This window comes from Mandrillus leucophaeus, unplaced genomic scaffold (genome assembly GCF_000951045.1).
Source record: "Mandrillus leucophaeus isolate KB7577 unplaced genomic scaffold, Mleu.le_1.0 Scaffold1098, whole genome shotgun sequence".
Taxonomy (NCBI): Eukaryota; Metazoa; Chordata; class Mammalia; order Primates; family Cercopithecidae; genus Mandrillus; species Mandrillus leucophaeus.
Window position 1 is genome coordinate 304,965 of NW_012099187.1, and position 23,003 is coordinate 327,967.

The 23,003-nt window shown below is 33.8% G+C and overlaps 1 protein-coding gene across 2 annotated transcripts in view; it reads right to left on the bottom strand.

Moving 5' to 3' along the window:
* The window catches only part of AKAP9 (A kinase (PRKA) anchor protein 9), a 172,310-nt gene that overhangs the window by 46,172 nt on the left and 103,135 nt on the right, over positions 1-23,003 (bottom strand). For both annotated transcript variants that reach the window (XM_011989703.1, XM_011989696.1), the window contains exons 20-24: positions 22,821-22,924; positions 19,812-20,017; positions 12,064-12,296; positions 3,644-3,806; positions 2,597-2,809 (exon numbers count right to left, since the gene is read on the bottom strand). In XM_011989703.1, the coding sequence (XP_011845093.1) occupies positions 2,597-2,809; positions 3,644-3,806; positions 12,064-12,296; positions 19,812-20,017; positions 22,821-22,924 (919 nt within the window). The remainder of the gene's footprint in view (positions 1-2,596; positions 2,810-3,643; positions 3,807-12,063; positions 12,297-19,811; positions 20,018-22,820; positions 22,925-23,003) is intronic.

The window sequence follows — 23,003 nt, forward strand, 5'->3', positions numbered from 1 at the left end:
AATAATTTTAAATACACATGAAAGTAAATATTCTCTTATGAAAATATCAAAATTATATTAAAATACTTCTATATAAACAAGCTATTAATAAAATTACGCAGAATTAACAAAAATATGTCCTGTCACTAAAAATAATATTTTTTGTGAAAACAACATAGCAAATGACCAAAAAAAATCTATTTTTGCTATTGGGCAAAGAACAAAGTCCAATTAAATTCAAGCACAAAAAAAGCTTACCGCTTTCTTCACCTCAGGCAAAAAGCAATTCATTCCAAACCCATAAAGTCAATCTTATTTGCATACACAAAAAACTTGAAGATCAAACACTGTAAATCTTTAACCAAGGCAAGTCTAAGAGTTACAGAAATACAAATACAGCTATAATTGAAATTTCCTGTTAGTCTTACTCCTTATTAGATCCATATTCCTGAGTTGCTTTTGCATGGTCACATGTATGTGGATCAAGGGAAAACTGACATTTATGAGAGGCAGTATGGTGTAGTGCTTAAGAACAGACTGTAGGCTCAACCTAGCTCAGCAACTTACCTCCCATGTGACAATTATGATGACGTCCTTTAGTTTCCTTATATGTAAACTGAGAATAATATTATTACTGATTTCTTAGAGTTATTTTGGCATTAAATGAGTGAATATATGTAAAGAAGAGTGTCTGAGGTATGGTAAGCACTATGTGTTAGCTATTATTATTAATATAACAGTGTATATAGTAAAAATAAAACAATCCTCTAATGAAGAAAATGGAAAGAACATATCCCTAGGGTCTTTAAATTAACTGGTATGCCAACATTGTACTCAGGACTAGGAATCTCTAGAAAACAGCTTTCCTTTTGAAACAATACTAATATTAGATGTTAATACAAAAATAAATCAACCAAAAAGTCTCTTATTAAATTTTATTGATCTTTTGCTACCATCATCTTACATACTTCCTGATTTAGAAGGAACATTTTAAAAACTCAGAGATTGAAGGAGTTTAATATATTTATTAAATGTTTTCTTAAAAAAATCAAACTGGCTGGGTACGGTGGCTCACGCCTGTAATTCCAGCACTTTGGGAGGCCGAGGTGGGTGGATCACCTGAGGTCAGGAGATCGAGACCAGCCTGGCCAACACAGTGAAACCCCATCTCTAGTAAAAGTACAAAAAATTAGCCAGCTGTAGTGGCTCCCGCCTATAGTCTCAGTTACTCAGGAGGCTGAGGTGGAAGTGAGCTGAGATCACACCACTGCACTCTAGCCTGGGCGACTGAGCAAGACTCCATCTCAAAAACAAACAAACAAACAAAAAAAATCAAAATGGTTTTAAGCTCTGTGCAAAAACAGACATCATAAGATGATGGTCAGTATGAATCTCAGATGTTAATTTCAATGAAAATTTGTACTTTTAGCATAAGAAAAGTTTTTTTGTTGTTGTTAAAAACTGTAAGTATGAAACAACAGCAACACTGCAAAACTAGAGATGTTAGTTGGTTGAAAATCCAGAGGTCACCCACATTTTGGAGTTTCAAGTCTACCACCCAAACACTGGCCATGCAATTGTATACACACACCTGCTCCCGCTGCTGCATCGACTGCAGCATCTACTAGTCCTAGGAGAATAGAGAGAAACAACAAAAAAAGACACAACAAAAGTATAATTTATATGTCTCCCACTTCCTAAAATGGGATAATGCCCATGCACACACACGTATCAAAAGCAAGAGTTGAAGACACTGATTATCACTGGTAATATTTTGAGAAGTTCCAGTATTTCTTGAATATTTTGCATGACATATACTTTCCACATTAAAAATTCCAAACTAAACCTGTTTAATTAATTTGAGCAGCCGGAAGAAACTTAACTATATTACAAAAATGTATGCTGTATTTCTAAACTGATAAAATGAAATAAGTGAAAAATTAAAACATTTAAAAATCCAACTGCATGTGTAACATAAAAGAGGACATGGTAAACAGGATTTAAAGTTCTATCGTTACAAAGACTGACATTTACTGCTAAACAAACTTTCACTTCAAGATATTACTTAATTTCTTATTTAATGAAAAATGAAAGGTTACTTATACATTTAAGTATTATTTGAATTCCTACTTGGATTAAACTAGATGTCAGCCTACCAGCCACTGACCTTTTTAAATCTACTCTGCTTGCAAGTCAAAAATCCCCTCCACCTGCTCATTACTAGTGCCAGATCAGTGCTTTTAGATATTTAATCCAAGTATACATTTTTGCTGCTTCTCTGCTATTAGAACTAAACCTTATACAATTTAAAAAATATCCTGCCTCATTATTTGCAGCTTTCTCTTGAAGCAGAAGTCTGAGGATAAATGAAGAACTATCTTTTCCTGTTAACATCTGCCTAAGGAAAAAGAAAAAGACAAAGAAAAAAAAAAACAAACCTAATTCCACATGATTGGCTAATGAGACATTTATCTATAAGGTAGATTTCTTATAATTTTTCAAATCTCTATAAAATATATGAATAATGGCACTGAAAGAGGAAAAAAGCCACTTTAAGCCTTTGAAGAATATAAATAAAATCAGTGGAATGTTTCATACAAATTCAGAAAATACATACGTTGTTCAACTGGGCCTGCCTCTGCTTTCATAGCTTCCTTTTGTCTGGACAGTAATTCTCTTTCCTCTTGGATCTGCTGTTGCTCTGCCTCCAATTCTTGCAATCTGTTACTTGCACATAACAACTCCTGCTCAAGACGATCTATTATATCAGTTTTTTCCTGAATTTGCCTTTCAAAAAGAGTTTTTTCATCTGCATAGCCATCAATGACACCTATAAAATAAAATTAACAGAAAATAGAACTATCATTCATTTCAGATTCAACCACTAGGTTTTAACATAAACAACAAAAGGTGTACTGTTAGCAAAACTTTCCATCATTCCAACCTATTAAAAGTCTTGAATGAATTTGCTGCTCATCACAACAACTATCAACCTTTAATAGGGTATGGTCAATGCAGACATCTCGTTGTTTACCATTGTGCATAAACATGAAATTTCTCTGAATTTTCTAATACTTTGCTATACTAAAGTATCACATCACGTAGGTGTAACTCACTTTATTAAACAGATATAAACAATAAGTTTCTGAAAAGCTTAATACAAATTAGATGCTTGTGAAATGAATCACATTTTGAAAATTAGAAAGTTGGTATTTTAAGTAATTTTAGAAGGCCAACACCCGTAACAGCAGAGAAGAATTAAAAAGAGCATAGGGCTTTAGAGATTCAAAGCCTGGAATCACCATTTAATGGTAATGGTGCCCTTTAACAATTTAATAACATCTTTAAGCTTCAGTTTCCTCATCTTTAAATTACAAAGGTTGTCTTAAGATGGTGTGATTATGGTAACAAGTCACCACCATCCTTTTTGGTATTTTCTGAAATTATTAATATTTTCTGTAACTCTATAAATTCTTTTTATAATTAAATATATATATATATAGTTTTAAAAATTGCTTGGAGGAACTTTGAAGATAAACCACAAGTACTTTTTAATGGTCACTCTAAATTGGATTGACAGCTTCCAAACCTGGCTGTGCATCAAAAGTCTCTATTTTAAGACTGAAATTTCTGTACCCTTAGTTGTCAATGGCAAATTGCTCACCCTCAGCCTTACTGAGCTCCACAGCTAGCTGTTCTCTGGCCCTGGACTCCTCATGAAGGCGCTCTCGAAGGTCCTCTTGGCACTTAAGGGACTCTGTTGCTTCTTGTTTCTGTCTAAACGACTCACGCATCAACTCTGTCTGTGTAACTTTCGCATGTTCAAGCTAAACAAAGAGGGAAACAATACATAAAAGAAAACAAAGTGTGGAAATACTAGTTTCGTTCCCCATTAAAGCTGGAAAAAAGGGGGATTTTAAAATAAAGAGATACTACTGAATTGTAGTCATATAGATATTACCAGTGCATGCTAAGATTAGCAGGCAGGATAAATCAGAGGAGATATGTATATTGGCTGTGCACAACTTTCTGTAAAGTGACATATTCTAGCTTTACTGAACAAAAGAATATGCTTCTTTTGGATATAAGCCACTTTAAATCAATGGCTGTGTAGTTTATCATATAAAAGAAGATATAAAATTAACAAAGCACAGGCATTTACTGTATTTGCCAAAGAATTTTATGTAGCTATATGGTCTATGATAAACTTTTTTACATTTAGTATTTATGGATTGTGACTCCTACAGTATCTGTTGTATACTGTGGGGGACTAATAATACATGATTAATACAGTGGCATCAATTAACAAAACCATAGTGACACAACAAAATGAAATTATATTTATAATCCATGTACTTAACTAAAAGCTTTGTATTTCTGTCCATTTGTGAAACATCTAAAGCTCCTATGAATATTCAGCTTATTTTCAAAACCTTACAATACACAGACATTAACCATAAACACAGATTCCTTAAAATACTACCAATAGCACATACTGACTATATTCTTAAACAACTTTTTAAGATGATAGGAGGCTTAAGGCCAAAGCTCTCTTGATCACTGCTACTAAATGAGCTCTGTGAAATTGCAGAAAACTACTGTCTCTGCCTTAGTTTTCTGAGCTTTTGAATATTAGTACCTGCTTATCTGTTATTACTGAAACAATTACATGGGAAAAAATTGAACTCAAATGTTTCTAGTATTTAGTCCAAAAATTTTAACAAAAAACCATCAAATATATTAATAACAGGCTCACAGTAAAGTCATAAGAATTTGTAAATTTATATATAAAGTACTTTGTGCATTAAAAAGATATTACTATATTTTAAGCTTAAAATATGATCAAATGTAGTGGTTTCTAATTTATAGACACATATTGAAAATGTATTACAAAATCATGATAATATTAAATAATACTTTATTGTTAAAGACTTCTGCTTTTCACATCCGAGCAGCATTTGTCATAGGAAATGGATTTTAGAGTAACTATAGTTTTTGATGGCCACTCTAAATCAATTTCCAAAATATCCAGTATACGATTATTCTTGTTTTAATAGGATATTTCAAATATCACTTATAACGTGTTTAAAATTAATATGAATACACATTTAAGACTCATAATAGAAAATTAATCCTACATTCTAAATTATAAATTATTTCCTAAAATACCCATAATATGTTATCTCAAAAGGAGTATTTTTACTTTTAGTTGGCAAGAGTTTTTCCTTTAAGTGTGGATAACTAATATCATTAATTTTTATTATAAAGACACATAATAAAGTATGAACTAATTTATATACAACTACTTCCTGAATTTACAGTCACAATCCATATTTTAAAAACATATCAATTGCTTTTATATACATGTATGTCATTTTTTTTCTGTTCATTACATAATGACTATCTAGTAAATACACATGACTAAAAAGGATATGCATTTTTTTTCCTTTTTCAAATTTACTATAGGGATACAACAAAGGATTTACAACAAAATAAATGCTTCCTTTAGGTAAGTAAATTAAATAAGTCTTTGTTTTCATGTTCTACTTCTTGACAAGATTTAACCAGGCTTTTAATCCATTTAAATATTTATCATAAAACCACAAGAAAAAACTTCAGTTTTATAAAATAAAACAAAAAAGTTGGAACAATCAAATATAGTAAATCTAGCAAAAAAATTTCATTTATTACAGCAGATGAGATTGGTACTTTATCGGGAGATAAGAGACACCCTTCAAATGTTCATCCAAATACTTAATAAAGAATCTTCTTCCATTCAGAGTATGTTTATTTCTAATATCTATAACAATATGAAGTATATAAAATTTAATATTCAATATTTCCAAAATATTTAAGAAACTTATAATTACATTAAAAGTACATGTAAAGTATCAGTTAATATTCTGTCACTTTAATATAAAAGTTGCAAAAGAGGTAACAAAACTATTCTGAAAACCATTTGGCTTGTTAAATATTAACTAGTACAGGATAAAGCTATGAAAGTCATAAAAAGTGCTGAATAACTTTTAGTTATACTGAATAACTTGTAGTGAACCTGAAATACTAAATATTCAAGCCTCTTTATGCTAAACACTTATCCTTAACAATGTTTATAAAATATATTTCATATAAAAAGCAGAAAGGGGTCTTGTTCCACAAGATTAGGAGGCATATTAAAAACAAAAAGTAAGTTCCTTAGGTTGTTAAGAATATTAAAATTAGAACCCAAGCTTCCTTTTTTCCTTGTCTGGAACATCCAATATATCATGATTGTAAATATTTCCTAATTGCTCAATGACAATTCACTTAGCTGTTTTATAAGTATCACAATACCCAGTCTCTCAAATATAATAATTATTCCATTCTTATTCAGGATGGGCATCACAAACATACAGAAGCAAGAATCTTAAGGAAAAGCAAGATCTTTTTAAACAACCTGCCTGGCATTGGAGAAATGTAATATTATCTCATTCTGCTTTCTGTAATTAAAAACATAGCCAAGTTGGAACTCAGACCAAATTTAGCCCTTAAATACATCTAGGATGAATGAATAGTAACACATCAAACAAGGTTCTATCCCATTTAGCATTAATATAGACACTGAAAATTTAATTTCTCATTATAGTGTTTAAATGAATATTTTTTATACTTACTGAATAAGGAGGGGTAGGCAGTGAAATTTTAGAAATAAGCTTTAATATATGTCCGTTTCTTTTATGAATAATATGGAAAATAGAAGTATTAACAATTACTGAGTTATTTTCATCCAAATGTTCACATAGAGGAAAAGGATGTGGTAAAGGCACGCGAGACTCAACCTCATAAATGTCTTCATCTTGCTCTTCTAACCATGAGCCACTGAGTTTGACAGTTGCCAAATAGGTGCTATAAGAATCCATCTCAGAAGATATAGCTGCCAAGCTTCCTAATTTGCTTTATCAGTTTTCTAGTACATTAAAAAGTTCTTTTTAGTTTATCAAGATCTATCATAGCAGTATAAAAATTTCCTTTTTTAGCACTACCAAATAAACATTATAAAATTAATTCATACAACTGCACAATAAAAGGAAGGGAAAGTCCAGGAAAAAAACTAAAAATCTGAAAAAACTTAGGTCTCTTATCAATCTTCATCCCCCCTCAAAAAAACCCAAACTAAAACAAAAACCAAAAAAAAACAAAAAACAAAAAGCAAGCAAACAAAAACACCTTTTAAACTAGCATAACTAAGTCCTTGAAGAGAAGAATAAAAATATAAACATCTAATTAGATGAGCAATAAAACTGCTTTTAGTATCAACGATGTCTGTAGTAATAAGTAAGCCTTCAAAGCAGAACCTGGCAGGGAAGGTCAAGTTTGAAATCTCCATAGTAGCAGTCTTGAGAAATCCAGTTGCAACATTATTTCCCTTGCTCTTGCTGCTTCATTCTATTCAAAAGGAAAAGCTCTTTTGAACCGAGCTATTCAAGTAGCCTCTCATGCTGAGCCAAAGGATTCTAGTCAGTGTCCCCTGAGGAAAAGGTCAGAACAGAGGGTGTGGTTTAATGTCTTTACCTATAGGTACACTGACAGGTGGAATGTGAATTAATACGCCCACAAAAAAGCCTGCCAGACAGGATCCAAGTTCCACGTCACGACTTTGAAAGGGCATTTAGACAAGTTTATAATGTCTGTAAGATAAGCTGGTGTTTTTCCATTCCATTAAAAAATTGCTTTAATTTAAAAATGTGAAATTAATTATGTTGGAGTCCACATTAGTAGTAATAAGTTATTCAAGTATATAAAATAACCGTAATTATTTCTGGAAAATTAAAAACTTACTTTTGCTATTTTCTTAGAAATATTACTCATCTTTCAAGCAGCCACTAAAACTAAATATAGACATTTCAGTTATAACCTATTTTCATATTGTTTATGGAGTACATGTTAAGGAAAAAATTCTTTTTAAAGCTGCACTGTATATAATAGTTGAAAACTATACCACTTAAGGTATCCTATGAACCCTGACTAAACTTTAAAAGCCCAAGTTATATATAATAGCCTCTGGGTAGCTCCAGAAACCTGGGCAATGGTGAATAAGTAAGCCACTCAGAATTTTAGATCAACAACTTACTTCTTAATATTAAAAGATTTTCAATAATGAAAGTTGTTTTAAAGAAAGGAAAAAGCCCTCATTTTGGTGTTTTTCTATCCAGTAACTAAATATCCTAAATACACAAAGCCTTTATTTAAATGGAAAAAAGCATGCTAAAGAAGGCAGGTAATACCAACACAAATCCATTCTACAGTGACTCACACTATAAAGTTGTGTAAGCCAGTACTCAAACCATTTCACGGTAGGTAGGCTAATAATTAGGGCAGAGAAAACTACATTTTCTACAGAAAGCCAGAATTTACAGGGAAATGGATTGTATTTCCTGTGGAGGGGCAGTTGCCTCTTACAAGTCTGGACTAGGCAATAAAATTTTTTTATTAGGCTTTCTTATGAGACCCTCCAGTTAGTCTGTGAAGGTGTCTTAACAAAGCACGTTCACAGGCTAACTGGAGGGTTGCATAAGAAACCCTAATAAACACCTATACAAGATAGAGGACTAATCTTATCACTGCTGCAGCTAAATGTGACTTTAGTGGGGCTTTGGCAGATAGAAGTTGTCAATATCCCAGCTGCTCAGCTTTATGAACTGTGGGGACCCACGCTTAGCCTATCAAATACCTCTTAAAATACTCTTTCCCTGCTCCCTCTGCAAACTACAGTTTGTTTTGATAATCTGATATCCAAATTCTCTTATTTGAAGCAAAAACAAAATCTGTAAGTAAGAAACAGCCCTTTATAAACAGTAACATTTAGGTCAGGATAAGAACTAACTACAAAGATACGAGAGAGAAATTACTGAGAAAAATGGACCAAAAAAAGTAACAGATTAAGATGATCACAGTATAGGGCAAAGAGTCCTCATAACAGTATATTAACTGATGGAATATTATATTAATTCATGTTCATAAAGATGACCTGGAACTAAAATAATTGAAATTATAGTCTATTGTTTCACCCATTTTTGGAAGCATGTAAAACTTGCTTCCATCCATGTAAAACAAAAACCTGTAAGTAAGTAGTTATATTAGGAACACAGGTCAAGGTAAGAAGCTTACACAAAGAAAATAGAGTGGAATTAGGGCAAAAAAGACTCAAAAAAGCAGTATTAAAGAAAGGTGATTCAGGATAGTGGCATACAGCCCTTGTAACAACAGTAATATTAACTGATGACATATTAATTGATGTTCAGAAAGGTGACTGAATTAGAATAATTCAAATTATATTCTATCTTGCTTCCCCTGTTTTAGAAAGCATATAAAACTTCTTGCAATCAAAGATAGTTATAATATGACTTAGAAGAACACACTTTTAATTATCCAGACTAGCTTATTATCCCTGGGTTTCAGATAATTGAGATTTTAATGTATATTTGAAGGCTATTAATTTGCAGCATAGAGTTGTTTCCTAAACAAAATAGCTTTACTTAAATCAAATAATGTCAAATCATTTAACCACCTTTCTTCATAAATTATTTTCTTCAAACTGTAAAACACTTTTGTTGCTCTCTTTTGGACTTTGATTTGTTCCCTCTTTTTCTAAGTTATTTCACAGAGGGCCTATAACCTGTAAACATTACCCTGACGGAGCCTGGACCAATGCTGAGCATACTGGGGACAATACTTGAAGGCAAAATGTGTTTCAGTATTTTGATTACAGTTATGTTTCAAACACAACAATGACAAAACAAAATCTTAAGTTATACTACTGTTTCATCCTCAGATTCCTTTTCTTGAGAAAATATAGAAGCATGTAGCTTTGATGTTGTAATTCTTAAAAACAAGTATTAGGAAGCCCATGAAAATTTCTTATAGTGAAAATCACACCATGGGAATAAATTACATATCCATTAATTTCTTCCAAGGCCTAGGGGAATCTCTTGGTAAATAACCTCCTATGGCTCTAAATAATACTTCTGGATTCTGGAAAACTTTAATTGCTGAAAAACTATTCCCAAAGAAGAGAATGGTTTTGATTTCTACCTGATCCAGGAGTCTAGAATCTGTGAAACCATACTCTCAAAGATAACATTTCTGCAGAACCACAAAGAGACTACTGAATAAGGATTGTGTTAAAGAGATTACCTCTCTAAGTGCCTTACGGCAGTCTCTTAAGCATTCTTTTTAATACTATCATGAAAGCTATCCCAACCAGTAGGAACCTAACAATAAAGTAAATATAAGCCTGATTGTATGGTAGCCTGTCCAAGCAAAAGAGAGGTAAAACCATTGCAATAAATGTATTATAATATGGACTTGGACATACCACTGGGCAAGTTACCCCTCAAATAAAATATCTAAAGTAAATAACTCCTATAATACACATTATGAAATCAGCCAATCAGCCTATAAGGCAGATTCTTGTCCAGTGCCCTAATATTCAAAAATTTTGCCACTGAATGACTCATCTTAAGCATCAAGTCCCACAGTAAACTTTACTTGGTCCCCAGTATACTCTAATATGTCAGATGCTGCTCTCTTCTCTGGTCTCAGAGTATTCTGTACAAAGTTATTTTCCTGAATTTCTCTTTCACTGAAAACACAAAGATATCACAGCATGACTCCCAGCTGTTTTACATTTTGTTATAATAAGTGAAAAAAAAAAAGAAAGTTAAAGGGAAGTATACTATTATAAAGTAGAACCAAATAATGACATGTTGAAGAGGAAAGTGGAATATAAGTTATTTCACAAAGATATTACACATTATTCTGTGTCAATCCGTTAAAAATATTCATCAGGTTCAAGATAATTTTAGTTATTAATTAATGAGACTATTCTGAAGAAATCAATGGCTTTAAGCATCTATCCATGGAAGATTAAAAACCGAACTGAAATTAGTTTAAAAGAAAGTTTTAAAAACTCCTATTCGAAATGCTGAAAAATATTATTTACTTAAGAAATATCTGATTTTTATAACTTATTATACCTAATGTCAACAATTAGCTTAACATTTTATATAAAAGATGTTAGTACAGTACTTCAAAATTAAGCCAGAGAACAATGTGAACATTATACTAATAATCCACAGATTAGTGGTTCTCAAACTTTAGTGTGAATCAGAATCATATAAAGGACTTATTAAAAACACAGGTTGCTGGGCCCCCAATTTCAGTAGGTCTGGGGTGGGGCCTAAGAATTTATATATTGAACATATCACTAGGTGATGTTGATATTGCTGGTTAAGGGCTGCACTTTGAAAAGTCTCTGCCGTAGGGTTACTGCTCTACACAAAGCTTTTGTGATCCATTCAGTGATACTTAAATTACAACAATACAGTAGAAGCTAAATAACACAGTGTGGATTTAGTATTTAACAAATTGGGAAAAATCTGGAAAATGCCATGGTCAGACTCCTACTGTACTTCACTACCTGGTCACATAAGCAGACAGCTGCTATGAGCTGTGGTCTTGGCCTGGGGAAGTGAATGTTTCAGGCGGAGCCCACACGCTTGACTATTGGCAGCATTAACAAATTTTGGAGAAGTTTCTCTCTAATAGCCTGTTAAAAACAAGTAGCCTATTGGAACCACTGACCATTTTTGATTTATTTAACATTTTTCACGTTGCTCCTCAAAAGACAAATACTATGTTGCATTAACTAAGCTGCTCATAATTTACAATGGTATCAAGTAGTAGCAACAGCATTAATACTGGCCAAGATCCAGGTCAAAAGTACTTAATAGTGGTTAAGAAACAAAAATATTAACAGTTGTTTTCATATATGAAAGTACAAATCACAAAAATTAAATACTAATATACCTGAAATAAGCAAAAAACAAAACAAAACAAAAGCAGGACCATGTAGGAATTCAGTGTAGAATCATTTCTACTATACAACTTTCGTACAACCAAAGGGATAATTAAGATGCATATGCATTCAAGCTTTGAAAATGCCAAACAGCAACCCATGAAAATATCGAAATTAGCTCAGTCGAGAGAGTGGGATAGCACATTGTACTTCAAACTCAGTACATATTAGCAATATAAGGAGGTTACCTGACTGCTAGTTTCACTTATGGCTTCTAGGAGTTTTTCAACTGCTGCTTGTAGTCGAGAGCTAATGTTCAGCACAAGTTCTTCATTTTCAGGGTCTATTTCAGTTCCAGCAAAACCACTCCTCACGAGTCGTTGTGACAGCTCTGTTCCTTCCTCAGTTACTTTTGACCACATATTAATGTCATTTCTTGGCATATCACTTCCAGAATAAGAGGGAATGGATTCATCTGTAACTAGAATAACAGTATTTTAAAGGCATAAATTAATTATAATAATCATACTTTTTTAAAGTTATAAAACAAAATCAAAGTAACACTGGAAATCATGGAAATTGTAAGGTCTTTTAAAATAACATTGCAACCAAACAAATAAAATATGCAAATATAGGATATAATATTATTCAATAACCAAGCAAAAGAATGAGAAATGTTATGCTAATAGGAATTTGCAGAAATTATTTGGGTAATTCAGTATTTTTTTCTTTGATAAAAATTTCTGAGATACCTATCAACAGAAATTTACTACATGCCCACCGTGCAGAGTTTGCTAAGTAATAGGGACATATAGGTGACAAGATCTGGCTCCAACCCTTGACGACTTTACAATGTAATGAGGAAACACATAAACAATCACAAGAAAAGAGAAGCATTGTGCAGTAGGCCGTTCCAAGTGTACAGAGGGATAGAAATAAGTGCTTGAATTTGTCGGGAGCAGACTGACTTTTGAGCCTACATTGGGATTACAGGATAGAAATAAGTGCTTGAATTTGTTTGGTGATGACTAACTTTTGAGCCGACACTGGGCAATATAATCTGCTCTGGCTACACGGTAAAAGGAACTAAGACCATTTTGTTGCTTGCTACTTTTTAAAGAGGAATACTGGGATAAGATTAGGCTGACAAGCAGTTCTAATTTAATTATGGACATTGTTATCTACATTACCCACACTATTCTTATTTCTTATGTAAAAAAAATGAGTTTGCATGGGTAGAAGATAAGCTTTCCAAGTGTTTTCTCTAAGCTATAATAAAAGCACAGGCTATTCACCACTGACATTAAATACTCATTTGTGGCAGATGTTACAACCCAACAGTGAAGTTTCCTGAAGAGGCATTACCTATTCTTTTATTGCATGTAGTACATATTTGTTATCAGTAAGTGTACAAAGTTAACAAATTAAAGCAGAGGAAATCTTCAGGTACCAAGTGCTTGGAATAAGCACTCAGTTTGACACATTAGCTCTCAACTACAAGCAGCAGTTGAAAAACTCCTAGAAGCCATAAGTGAAACTAGCAGTCAGGTAACCTCCTTATATTGCTAATATGTACTGAGTTTGAAGTACAATGTGCTATCCCACTCTCTCGACTGAGCTAATTTCGATATTTTCATGGGTTGCTGTTTGGCATTTTCAAAGCTTGAATGCATATGCATCTTAATTATCCCTTTGGTTGTATGCAAGTTGTATAGTAGAAATGATTCTATGCTGAATTCCTACATGATCCTGCTTTTGTTTTGTTTTTTGCTTATTTCAGGTATATTAGTATTTAATTTTTGTGATTTGTACTTTCATATATGAAAACAACTGTTAATATTTTTGTTTCTTAACCACTATTAAGTACTTTTGACCTGTTCTACTTACTAGAACTTGTCTTGCTAAAGTAGCTAGTGCCATATTGAGTTTTCTTAATCTATGTAGTAATGACATCAGATACAGCTTCAGATGCAAGATCTGAATTCAGCACGATTCAATATTCACTAAGTACGTCCTCTTTGTAAGTCACTGGCTGTAGAGCCCAAAATTGCATTTTAGGGCATGATTTTAAATGTCTGCCATTATATATAGGTTTATCTAATTTTTTAGGTAACAGTAAATACAACTTTCACTTTGTGTTTTTATTCCCCAAAGTAAAAAACACATCAGCTACACTGTTACTTATTTATAGTACTCCATGTGCTCAAAATTGAATGCCTTGAAAATATTTAGAAGTGCAAGATAATCTTGGAATTTATAGCATCTTTATGTGAAAAATTAAATACATTCTAGTAACATTTTCTTTCTCATGGGTACAGAAATGTGAGGCAAAGGGAACAGTGCGATATGATGGGAACTCTAGGCTTTTTAGGGCAAAGGGACATGGTGAAGTGGTGGTGAGGTAGGTGAGAGAGCTAAAAGAAGGGAGCTGGAAAGTAAGCTGGATTCAAGTTGTAAATGGTCTTAAATTTTATACGAACCTTAGGGGTTTTGCTATAAACAAATGGGAAGAGTAAATCATATTTTGAACAAGAAGATAATATCAAATATGTGAATCAGGAAGCAAACTGTAGCAATGCAGAGGTAAGTTAAAGAAGGAGAAAAAATTGGTTACAGGTTACTTCAATTGTCTAGATGAGAAGGGATAAAGACATGAACTAAGATGATGGGTGGTGGGGGTGGTGTTGAGAAAGAGCACAGGTTGGAGAAGACAATGTAGAAGAAGACAAGGAAAGAAGATTATGTATAAGATGACTCTGGGCTTCCAGCTTAGATGATTCTTAGGTGACAGAGAAATCATTAAGAAAAATACTAAGAAATCAGGAGAAAGTATACAGAGTAGGGATGAAAAATGATTAGTCTGAAGTGTTAATGGGATTTGTGGAGATGAGTCAACTGTTGGAATTTTGGGTCTGCAATGACTTAGGAGTCATTTGTAGAAAGGTGAGAGTTGAAACCTTGGAAGTAGATACATCTGTCTTAGGAGTAATATTTAGTGAGAGAAGGAAGGCAAAGTTGAAGCCTCTGTATATCATAATCTAACAAAAGAACCTGTGTTAAAAAATATCAGAGAGAGGCAGGAAAGAGATGTTCCAGCAGACAAAAAAGGACAGCTTCAAGACACTTTAGTAACATTATTTGTCTAGAAAGATAAACAGGACAAGGACTGAGAAAATGCTATGGAGACTCCTGTGTTCACCAGCCTTGATTTCTATTCCTGCAGTACCAAAGCTGCTCTCTCAAAGGACAACACTGACCTCCCAGTTGTCAAATCATCTGGGTGCGGTGGCTCACGCCTATAATCCCGGCACTTTGGGAGGCCGAGGCAGGCGGATAACGAGGTCAGGATCAACACCAGCCTGACCAATATGACCAAACTCCATCTCTACTAAAAAATACAAAAATTAGCTGTGCATGGTGGCACGGGAGGTGGAGGTTGCAGTAAGCCAAGATTGCACCACTGCACTCCCGCCTGGGCAACAGAGCAAAACTCCGTCTCAAAAAAAAAAAAAAAAAGAAAAGAAAGAAAAGTTTGCTTAAATTTACCTTGAGCAGGGAAAAAAGGTGAGAAAAATCCAACACTTCTTACAGTTTTAAGGCAGTATGAAGATAGTCTAATGTTTTGGGCTATAGAGAAGGAATCAACATGAGGAAAAGACTGAAGGTATTGTGTATTAGATGGGAGCAAATCTCAACCACAAAATATAGAGGGTGCATGAGAGCAACTTATAAAAGGTCTTTGAATGTTAGCTTCTTGAAATGGCTAATTTTTAAAAATAGACATTAAAGTACCTAGAAAAGGTGAAGATGTCAACTAGCTTAAGGTATTTTCTTAATAACATTTTGAAGGTATAAACCATCTGAAATAATCTGAATATGTTCCAAGAAAAAAGTGAATTTAAAAAAAAAATCCTATAAAATAGAAAAATGAGAAAGACTTTAACAACTAGTCTTGGAGGGAAAAATTCAGAGGATAATATAGATTAGCAGGGGAATGTCACAAGATGCCAATAACAATCTTAGAATGTCCACTTTGGTAAATAGAATCATTTCAAAGTGGTGAACTTCTTGGATGTATGTCTTAAACATAGTAAATGATGGTTATTAAAGTCCTTTAGTTATTAACTTTATGAATTATATCATATTCATTCCCTGACAGACAACAATAAATTCCTCAGGTTAAAGCAGGATAGGCAATTTAATAAAGCCTTCTCTGCCCCAAAGGCTCTCTTCTATGGCTCCAATGGAAACCACTAGGCTCTAGTCTGACCCTGGTATCTGACAGTTGAGAAAACTGTACTGAAGCCCTGGGAGACTTAACAGGTTTGCCCAGTATCACAGTGGGCTAGAAAAGAAACAAGGCCTTCTGATTAGTGCAGTGGTGCGATCTCGGCTCACTGCAACCTCCACCCCTGGGTTCAAGCATTCTCCTGCTTCAGCCTCACGAGTAGTTGGGATTACAGGCGTGTGCCGCCACACCTGGCTAATTTTCATATTTTAAGCAGAGATGGGGTTTCACCCTGTTGGCCAGGCTGGTCTTGAACTCCTGACTTCAGGTCATCTGCCTGCCTTGGCCTCCCAAAGTGTTGGGATTACAGGCGTAAGCCATGACTCTTAGCCCCTAGCATTCTTTCTGTAAGAACTCATTTCTCCAAAAGGAGGCAGCAGCAGATAAGATTCCATCCCTGGCCTCCTATGGGAGAGGTGAGCATAAAACCACTGAATCATCACAGCGAACACCTGAAGGAAATTTTTTTTCAACACAACCTGGGGAATTCATTTTTATGAACTGATCTAATATTCATTCAGGTTTAAGTGATTTTATGTTAGCTCAAAATTTCCCTTTAATTTCATAAAGTAGGTTACTCTTATGAGGAAGCAAATATTAGCAACTTTATTCCTTAATTTTTTGAGTGTTAACAAGTCCATACATGTTTAAAATCAAAACATGTTCAGACTTGAAGGCTGAAAGTACATCACAAGTGTTACAACAAAAAGTCATATATGAAAACTGAAAAGCAAAAGTTGCTTCGCAATTAGATTGATTTAAATTTTTGTTATAGTAAAAAACATAAATCTTTCAAAAGTGTATTTCATTTTAAAAAATAATGCTTCCATTATATTTATGAAGGAATATCAGAAAAAATTCTTACATATGGAGCACAGTGATAATATTTTAAAGCCAGTATTTTCTTTCAAGTTTATAAAAAAAGTTTTAAATTATAAATTCTAATAACTCAATATATCCTCAAAGATGCAAGATGGATCCATTAAGTGTCCCCCAGTGATATCAGTGGTTATTCTAATTTTATTAGTAAGACACTGCTGCTAAACATAAAAACAGTAAGATGGAGTTAACTAAATGGAAAGTAAATATAACCAATGATACTAATCCTAGCAAAATTATCTCTGCTACAATATTCTACACACTATATTTCTTAACTCTGGATTTAGTTTTTCCTCTTATCTCAATATTATTCTTTCAGAATTGGCCAACAGTTAACTAAAATTTTAAAGGGTGTAGTTAATACAAATATATGTAGTGGTTTTAGGCAAAATATTAAGTATTATGACTATTTTGCTTTGAATCAGAATAGCAATGACTTCTTCATTAGACTATGAATTACTGTAAAGCTAAAAGCGTAGAGAAATAGTTCAGCAAATGTCTGTAGAATTAAACTCATAAAATTGCTTATAATTGAAAACTATGGTCAGTTGCAGTGGCTCACGCCTGTAATTCTAGCACTCTGGGAGGTCGAGGCTGGTGGATCACTTGAGGTCAGGAGTTCGAAACCAGCCTGGCCAACACAGTAAAACCCTGTCTCTACTAGAAATACAAAAATAGGCATGGCGGCAGGCACCTGTAATCCCAGCTACTTGGGAGGCTGCAGCAGGAGAATCACTCGAACCCGGAGGTGGAGGTTGCAGTTAGCAGAGATTGAGCCACTGCTCTCCAGCCTAGGCGACACAGAGAGACTCAAAAGAAAAAAGAAAAAAAGAAAGAAAACCATTACTGTATCTTAAAATAGGATATACATATTTCACCTGTGTTGGAAGATTGAGATACACTTATGTAAGAAAATAGGCTAGTTGATCAGAAGTCTTTTTAGGTCTGCTTTCTCATGGAAAATGAACATAAATATAATCCTCTGTGCTTGAGTTAAATTATCAGTTTATTCCTTTTTATGGAGACAGTGCTCTGGAAGTAAGTTCACTGTCTTTCAAGGCATGTTGTCTGCTGAATACTTTGGCAGCCATGTTGAGAAGTATCTAAGAGAACTACTAACAACAACAACAAAAGCACAAAATACATCTGTAATGCACAGAACATTCTCAGAGTATCTTTTGAATATGGCAGTCAACCTGGTCTCTAGGTCTTACCAGTAGAACTGCAAAATCCCTCCCTAAATGGTTAAGTGAAATAAGCTTGTGAAATAATTGTTTTTTAAAAAGCATAATTTGATAAACACTTTTACCAGACTAAGAAAATGTTACCTAGTTCTTCTCTATAAAGATCCATATGCAGAAATAAAATAGCCGTGATTGAGAGCTTAACCAAGAGTGAAGTTAATTCGAAAAATTCTACCAAGTTTGAAAAGAGTGAATTTGAAAGCAAGGTTTAAAATTCAGTATTATTTCAGCTTTTAATTTACCAAAAGCAATTTTTAAAACTATCTTTGAACTCAACTGAGGTGTTTAAAAATCAGTTTTATTTGCAATTCCAAATCAAGTTTTTCTCTGTACTTAGAAACACACTACTGGCTAACTTATAATTAGGCAAACTTTCCATAAATGGGATAATTTCTTCTCATTTCTCCACATGAAATTTAACAAACAGAATGCTCTTCAAAAGTTACAAAAACTGGCATCTTAGGTCTGCCTCTAACTGGGAGAGATGCTTGAGTGTGGAATGATAGTGAACTGCGAGCTTGATCTGAGCCAGGAGTCCAGATCCTATGTTTCTCCATCTCACAAAACTTTTCCCCACTTCTGATTTCCTCATTTCCCTCTCCTGCAAGGAAAAAGAAATTGAAAAAACAAGAGACAATGGAGTTCAGCAATGTGATGGGAAGAAATGCAAAGAAGAGGCCAGGCATGGTGGCTCACGCCTGTAATCCCAGCACTTTGGGAGGCCAAGCCAGGCAGATCACCTTAGGTCAGGAATTCAAGACCAGCCTGGCTAACATGGTAAAATCCCATCTCTATTAAAAATACAAAAATTAGCTGGGTGTGGTGGCATGCACCTGTAGTCCCAGCTACTTGACAGGCTGAGGCAGGAGAATGCTTGAACCCAGGAGGCAGAGGTTGCAGTGAGCCTAGAATGCGCCACTGCACTCCAGCCTGGGCGACAGAGCAAGACACTGTCTTTAAAAAAAAAAGGCAACGGAAAGAAGAGCCGAATCCACACAGCTGAAGGGAGACAGAGTTACAAAGACAGCTCTGGCATATCAGGACCTAATCTCTGGATCCATATACATTGCATAATATTTCAATCCACTTTTTCAAAAGGAAGAAAGAATCTAGCAGAGAACAGTCCAAAGATAAGACCAAACCTTGGGCTTCTTATCAAGGCTTTCTTCCAACCATTTCAACAGGTATGTGAAACTGGTGCTAGGTTCCTAAAAAGTGTTTATTTCTAATCTTTCCTTAATTTAGAGGATGGTTTCAGGATGTCATCCATACCTCACAGATACTGGTAAGAGTCCTGAGTGCTGATGCAGAACTTTTTTTATTGGTGGAGAAATGTAACAGCATTCTGGTTTATGTAGGCACCGTGGCAACCCTGGATAAATATAATGACAACTCTATGATACCCACTTGCAAATGCTATACAATAATGGTGTTTGAGGAGAGTCACTCTAATGTATTTCTGTTTGAAGGTCCATTTGCTGGAAAATACTTATTTTCTCTTCTATATTTTCCACACATGGCAAAATGCCTTGAACTCAGCAAGATTTGTTGAAATGATTGTTTCAACAATATAGAAAACTAGTACCTCTTGTATGTTCCTCATGGACACATGACTTTACAGATGCCTCTGCTTCTGACCTCCAAATTAGGCTGGCAGATGACTGGCTTTTACTAGATCTATCTAGAATCCCAAGGACATGGCGACCAATTGTTTCTTCAACAGCTGCTGTTGTCTTTACAACTTCTAAAAGGATCTTCAAAAGTCTGTTATTAGCTTTCTGGAGTGCATACCTGTATAGATAAAGAAGCATTGATTAAAATGTTTAATATTTTTGAAGCAAACACTTTGCTTATGTCCACTAAAAAGTACACTGCAAAATATTTGATTTGAAAAATAACAGATGATCCTCTTTGTTAAAATAATACCCAATAGCATCTACAATAAAGTGCGTCTTGTTTTTTATTTGTGACTATATTATAAAATGATTTGTTTTGTCTGAAAAATTTTGGCCAATCAGCTTAATCATGCCATTTTTCAAAATGTACAATATCTAATTGACTTGAAAAAAATAACTAAAGTCTTAAGCTAGTAACTAGGTTAAGAGAAAATTTTGGGAGACAAAATTTAAGTTTTAAAAAGTATGGCAGTGCCAAAGCATATGCAAGTTATTGAGCTTGCTGCTCATGGTTATACATATGTATTCTGTACATCTAATCTTTCTATATGTTAAACATAAAAACATATTTTAAAACATAATTTCAAAATCACACCAGAAAAAATTATGTGGCAGTATTTGTACAAGTTAATGGTAATGAGCTGAATATTTAAATTACAAAAAGTAATACTTAGGCAGAGATCTGTTTTTAAAAAGGTCTGTAATGAAATTTCACTATCTGTCAACACCAGAGGGAGTATCACAGGCTGTTTTTATTACATCTGCTCCAGAGACAGAAATTTCTCAAGTTACACTCACCACTCATTTCAGTCAGTAGAAGAACCCTGTTTTCAACTAAATAGAATGAATTTGGTGTCTCTCTTTTTAAAAAGTAATCCTTATTTTTAAAAATCTGGAAAATACTGCAAACCACCCACCAAAAAACCTCAGCAATAACTATGACAATTTTAATACCTATATTTCTAGACTTTTCCTCCTGCCTCTTATAAATATATACATATTTTAAAAACAAAAATGAGATCATCCTGAACAAAGTGTTTTTGTACACTCTCTTTTTTGCTTAACATGAACATTCTACCATGTGAAGCAAGGTATTTCCATAAGTGGTGATTCAGAAGGTTGCCTGATTAATTTTCTTAAAAACTAAACAACTCTCTTGTCCTAGCAACTCAGTTCAACAAAGGCACACTTTATACATGCAGACTAAATAAAAGATTTTCACGGTAAAGGTCTTCTGCCTTAAGATAGTTTTATCTTTTAGCTTCACACTGTAGGAGATTGCCAACAATCAGGCTAAAGGATACCTGTTTTCACAGGCACATGACATATCTATTTTAAGACAAGATAATAAATGGAGAAGTTTTCCATTAGTATTTGTCAAGTGAAAGAGACAGTTCTATTTTTGCACCTAGATCAAGTTCTCTGCTTATATAATCAAGAATACTAAAAATAAAACTAAAATAATTTAGTAGGAAGCCAAGGGTTTTATTTCCTTAACTTGTTCTGAGGTTTTGTTTAAGCGCCAAACCCCAGGACTAGAATAATGTGAAAATATTTCTACTTAAATGATTAATATGATGGTTAAAAAAAAAAAATACTCATTTTATTGGCACTTACTGTAAAAATTCCTAAAAATTAAATACTGCATAGTTTTCAAAATTTACCAATTAGAGATAAAAAATATAAAATAAACAAAGTGTTTATTTTATATTGCCATGGTAACTCTAATTTTCATACACTGTCTTTCTTGTTTGAGTTCCATACTGACTGCGTTCCATACTGATGATCCAATGGGGAAGCCAAAATCTTAGGGGCCAAATTCCTCCATGCAAGCTGAGGAAGGTTAGGAGGACACAAGAGGGTTGACAGTCACAGAAATTGGAAAAGGAGGAAATTAAGTTAGTAAATACTGGTTTTAATTTAAAATTAAAGAAATTATTTTCATTTGAACAAAGTTTAAAATATTGTGCTTAAAGTCTTTAATACTAATGTAGGATAACTATTCTTACCTAATATTTTACATTTTTATATTAACCTCTACAAAATCAAAGTAAGGAAAAGTTTTGCTAACATCAGGTGATTAATTTATCCCTCTATAGGACTGGGATATGGATTAAAAGTTGTCATCTGTTACGTAGCAAATGCATGAAAGAAGTTTAGAATATTTACACTAACGGTAATTTTTTTCTCAGAATAAACAAGGCAGGGGATGGCTTACACTGAATACATGTCCATACAGTGAAAGAATACAGTTCACAAGTAGAACTGTGTTTTTAGGATACAAAATGGCATATAAGTATAAAATTAATCAAGAAAGTTTCAATATCCAAATACCTTAATATTAACAGTTAAGTATGTGATTAATATCCAATCAAAATTTTTTTTTTTTGTTTTTTGTTTTTTGTTTTTTGAGACGGAGTCTCGCTCTGTCGCCCAGGCTGGAGTGCAGTGGCCGGATCTCAGCTCACTGCAAGCTCCGCCTCCCGGGTTCACACCATCCTGCCTCAGCCTCCGGAGTAGCTGGGACTACAGGCGCCCGCCACCTCGCCCGGCTAGTTTTTTGTATTTTTTAGTAGAGACGGGGTTTCACCGTGTTAGCCAGGATGGTCTCGATCTCCTGACCTCGTGATCCGCCCGTCTCGGCCTCCCAAAGTGCTGGGATTACAGGCTTGAGCCACCGCGCCCGGCCCAATCAAAATTTATATAGAAATGATTTTTTAAAAATTGTATCTATTTAATGATAAAAAACTGAAAATCCTTTACATACTACACATATATGGACATGTTTCATACACAGATAGTATGAGGATTTTTAAGACAAAGTATCAATGTACAAGATAAAAATAAGGACAAAGTCTATTACATTGAAACAACCATTTTAATCTACTTTGCACTGAAAAAGTACACATTTTGTATACCTTTCATTAGACAAAATCTCAGGAGGCACATGTTCAGGTTTTCTGTCCAATTCCTTTTCTTTAAATGTCTGTTCTTCAGCTTCTCCTTGGTTTTCATTTCCATTCTGTTTAAATTTGAGTAAAGGAAGAGAGGAGAAGACAGAAAGAAAACCTGTCATCTTGGAAATAGCATGTCATTCTTCT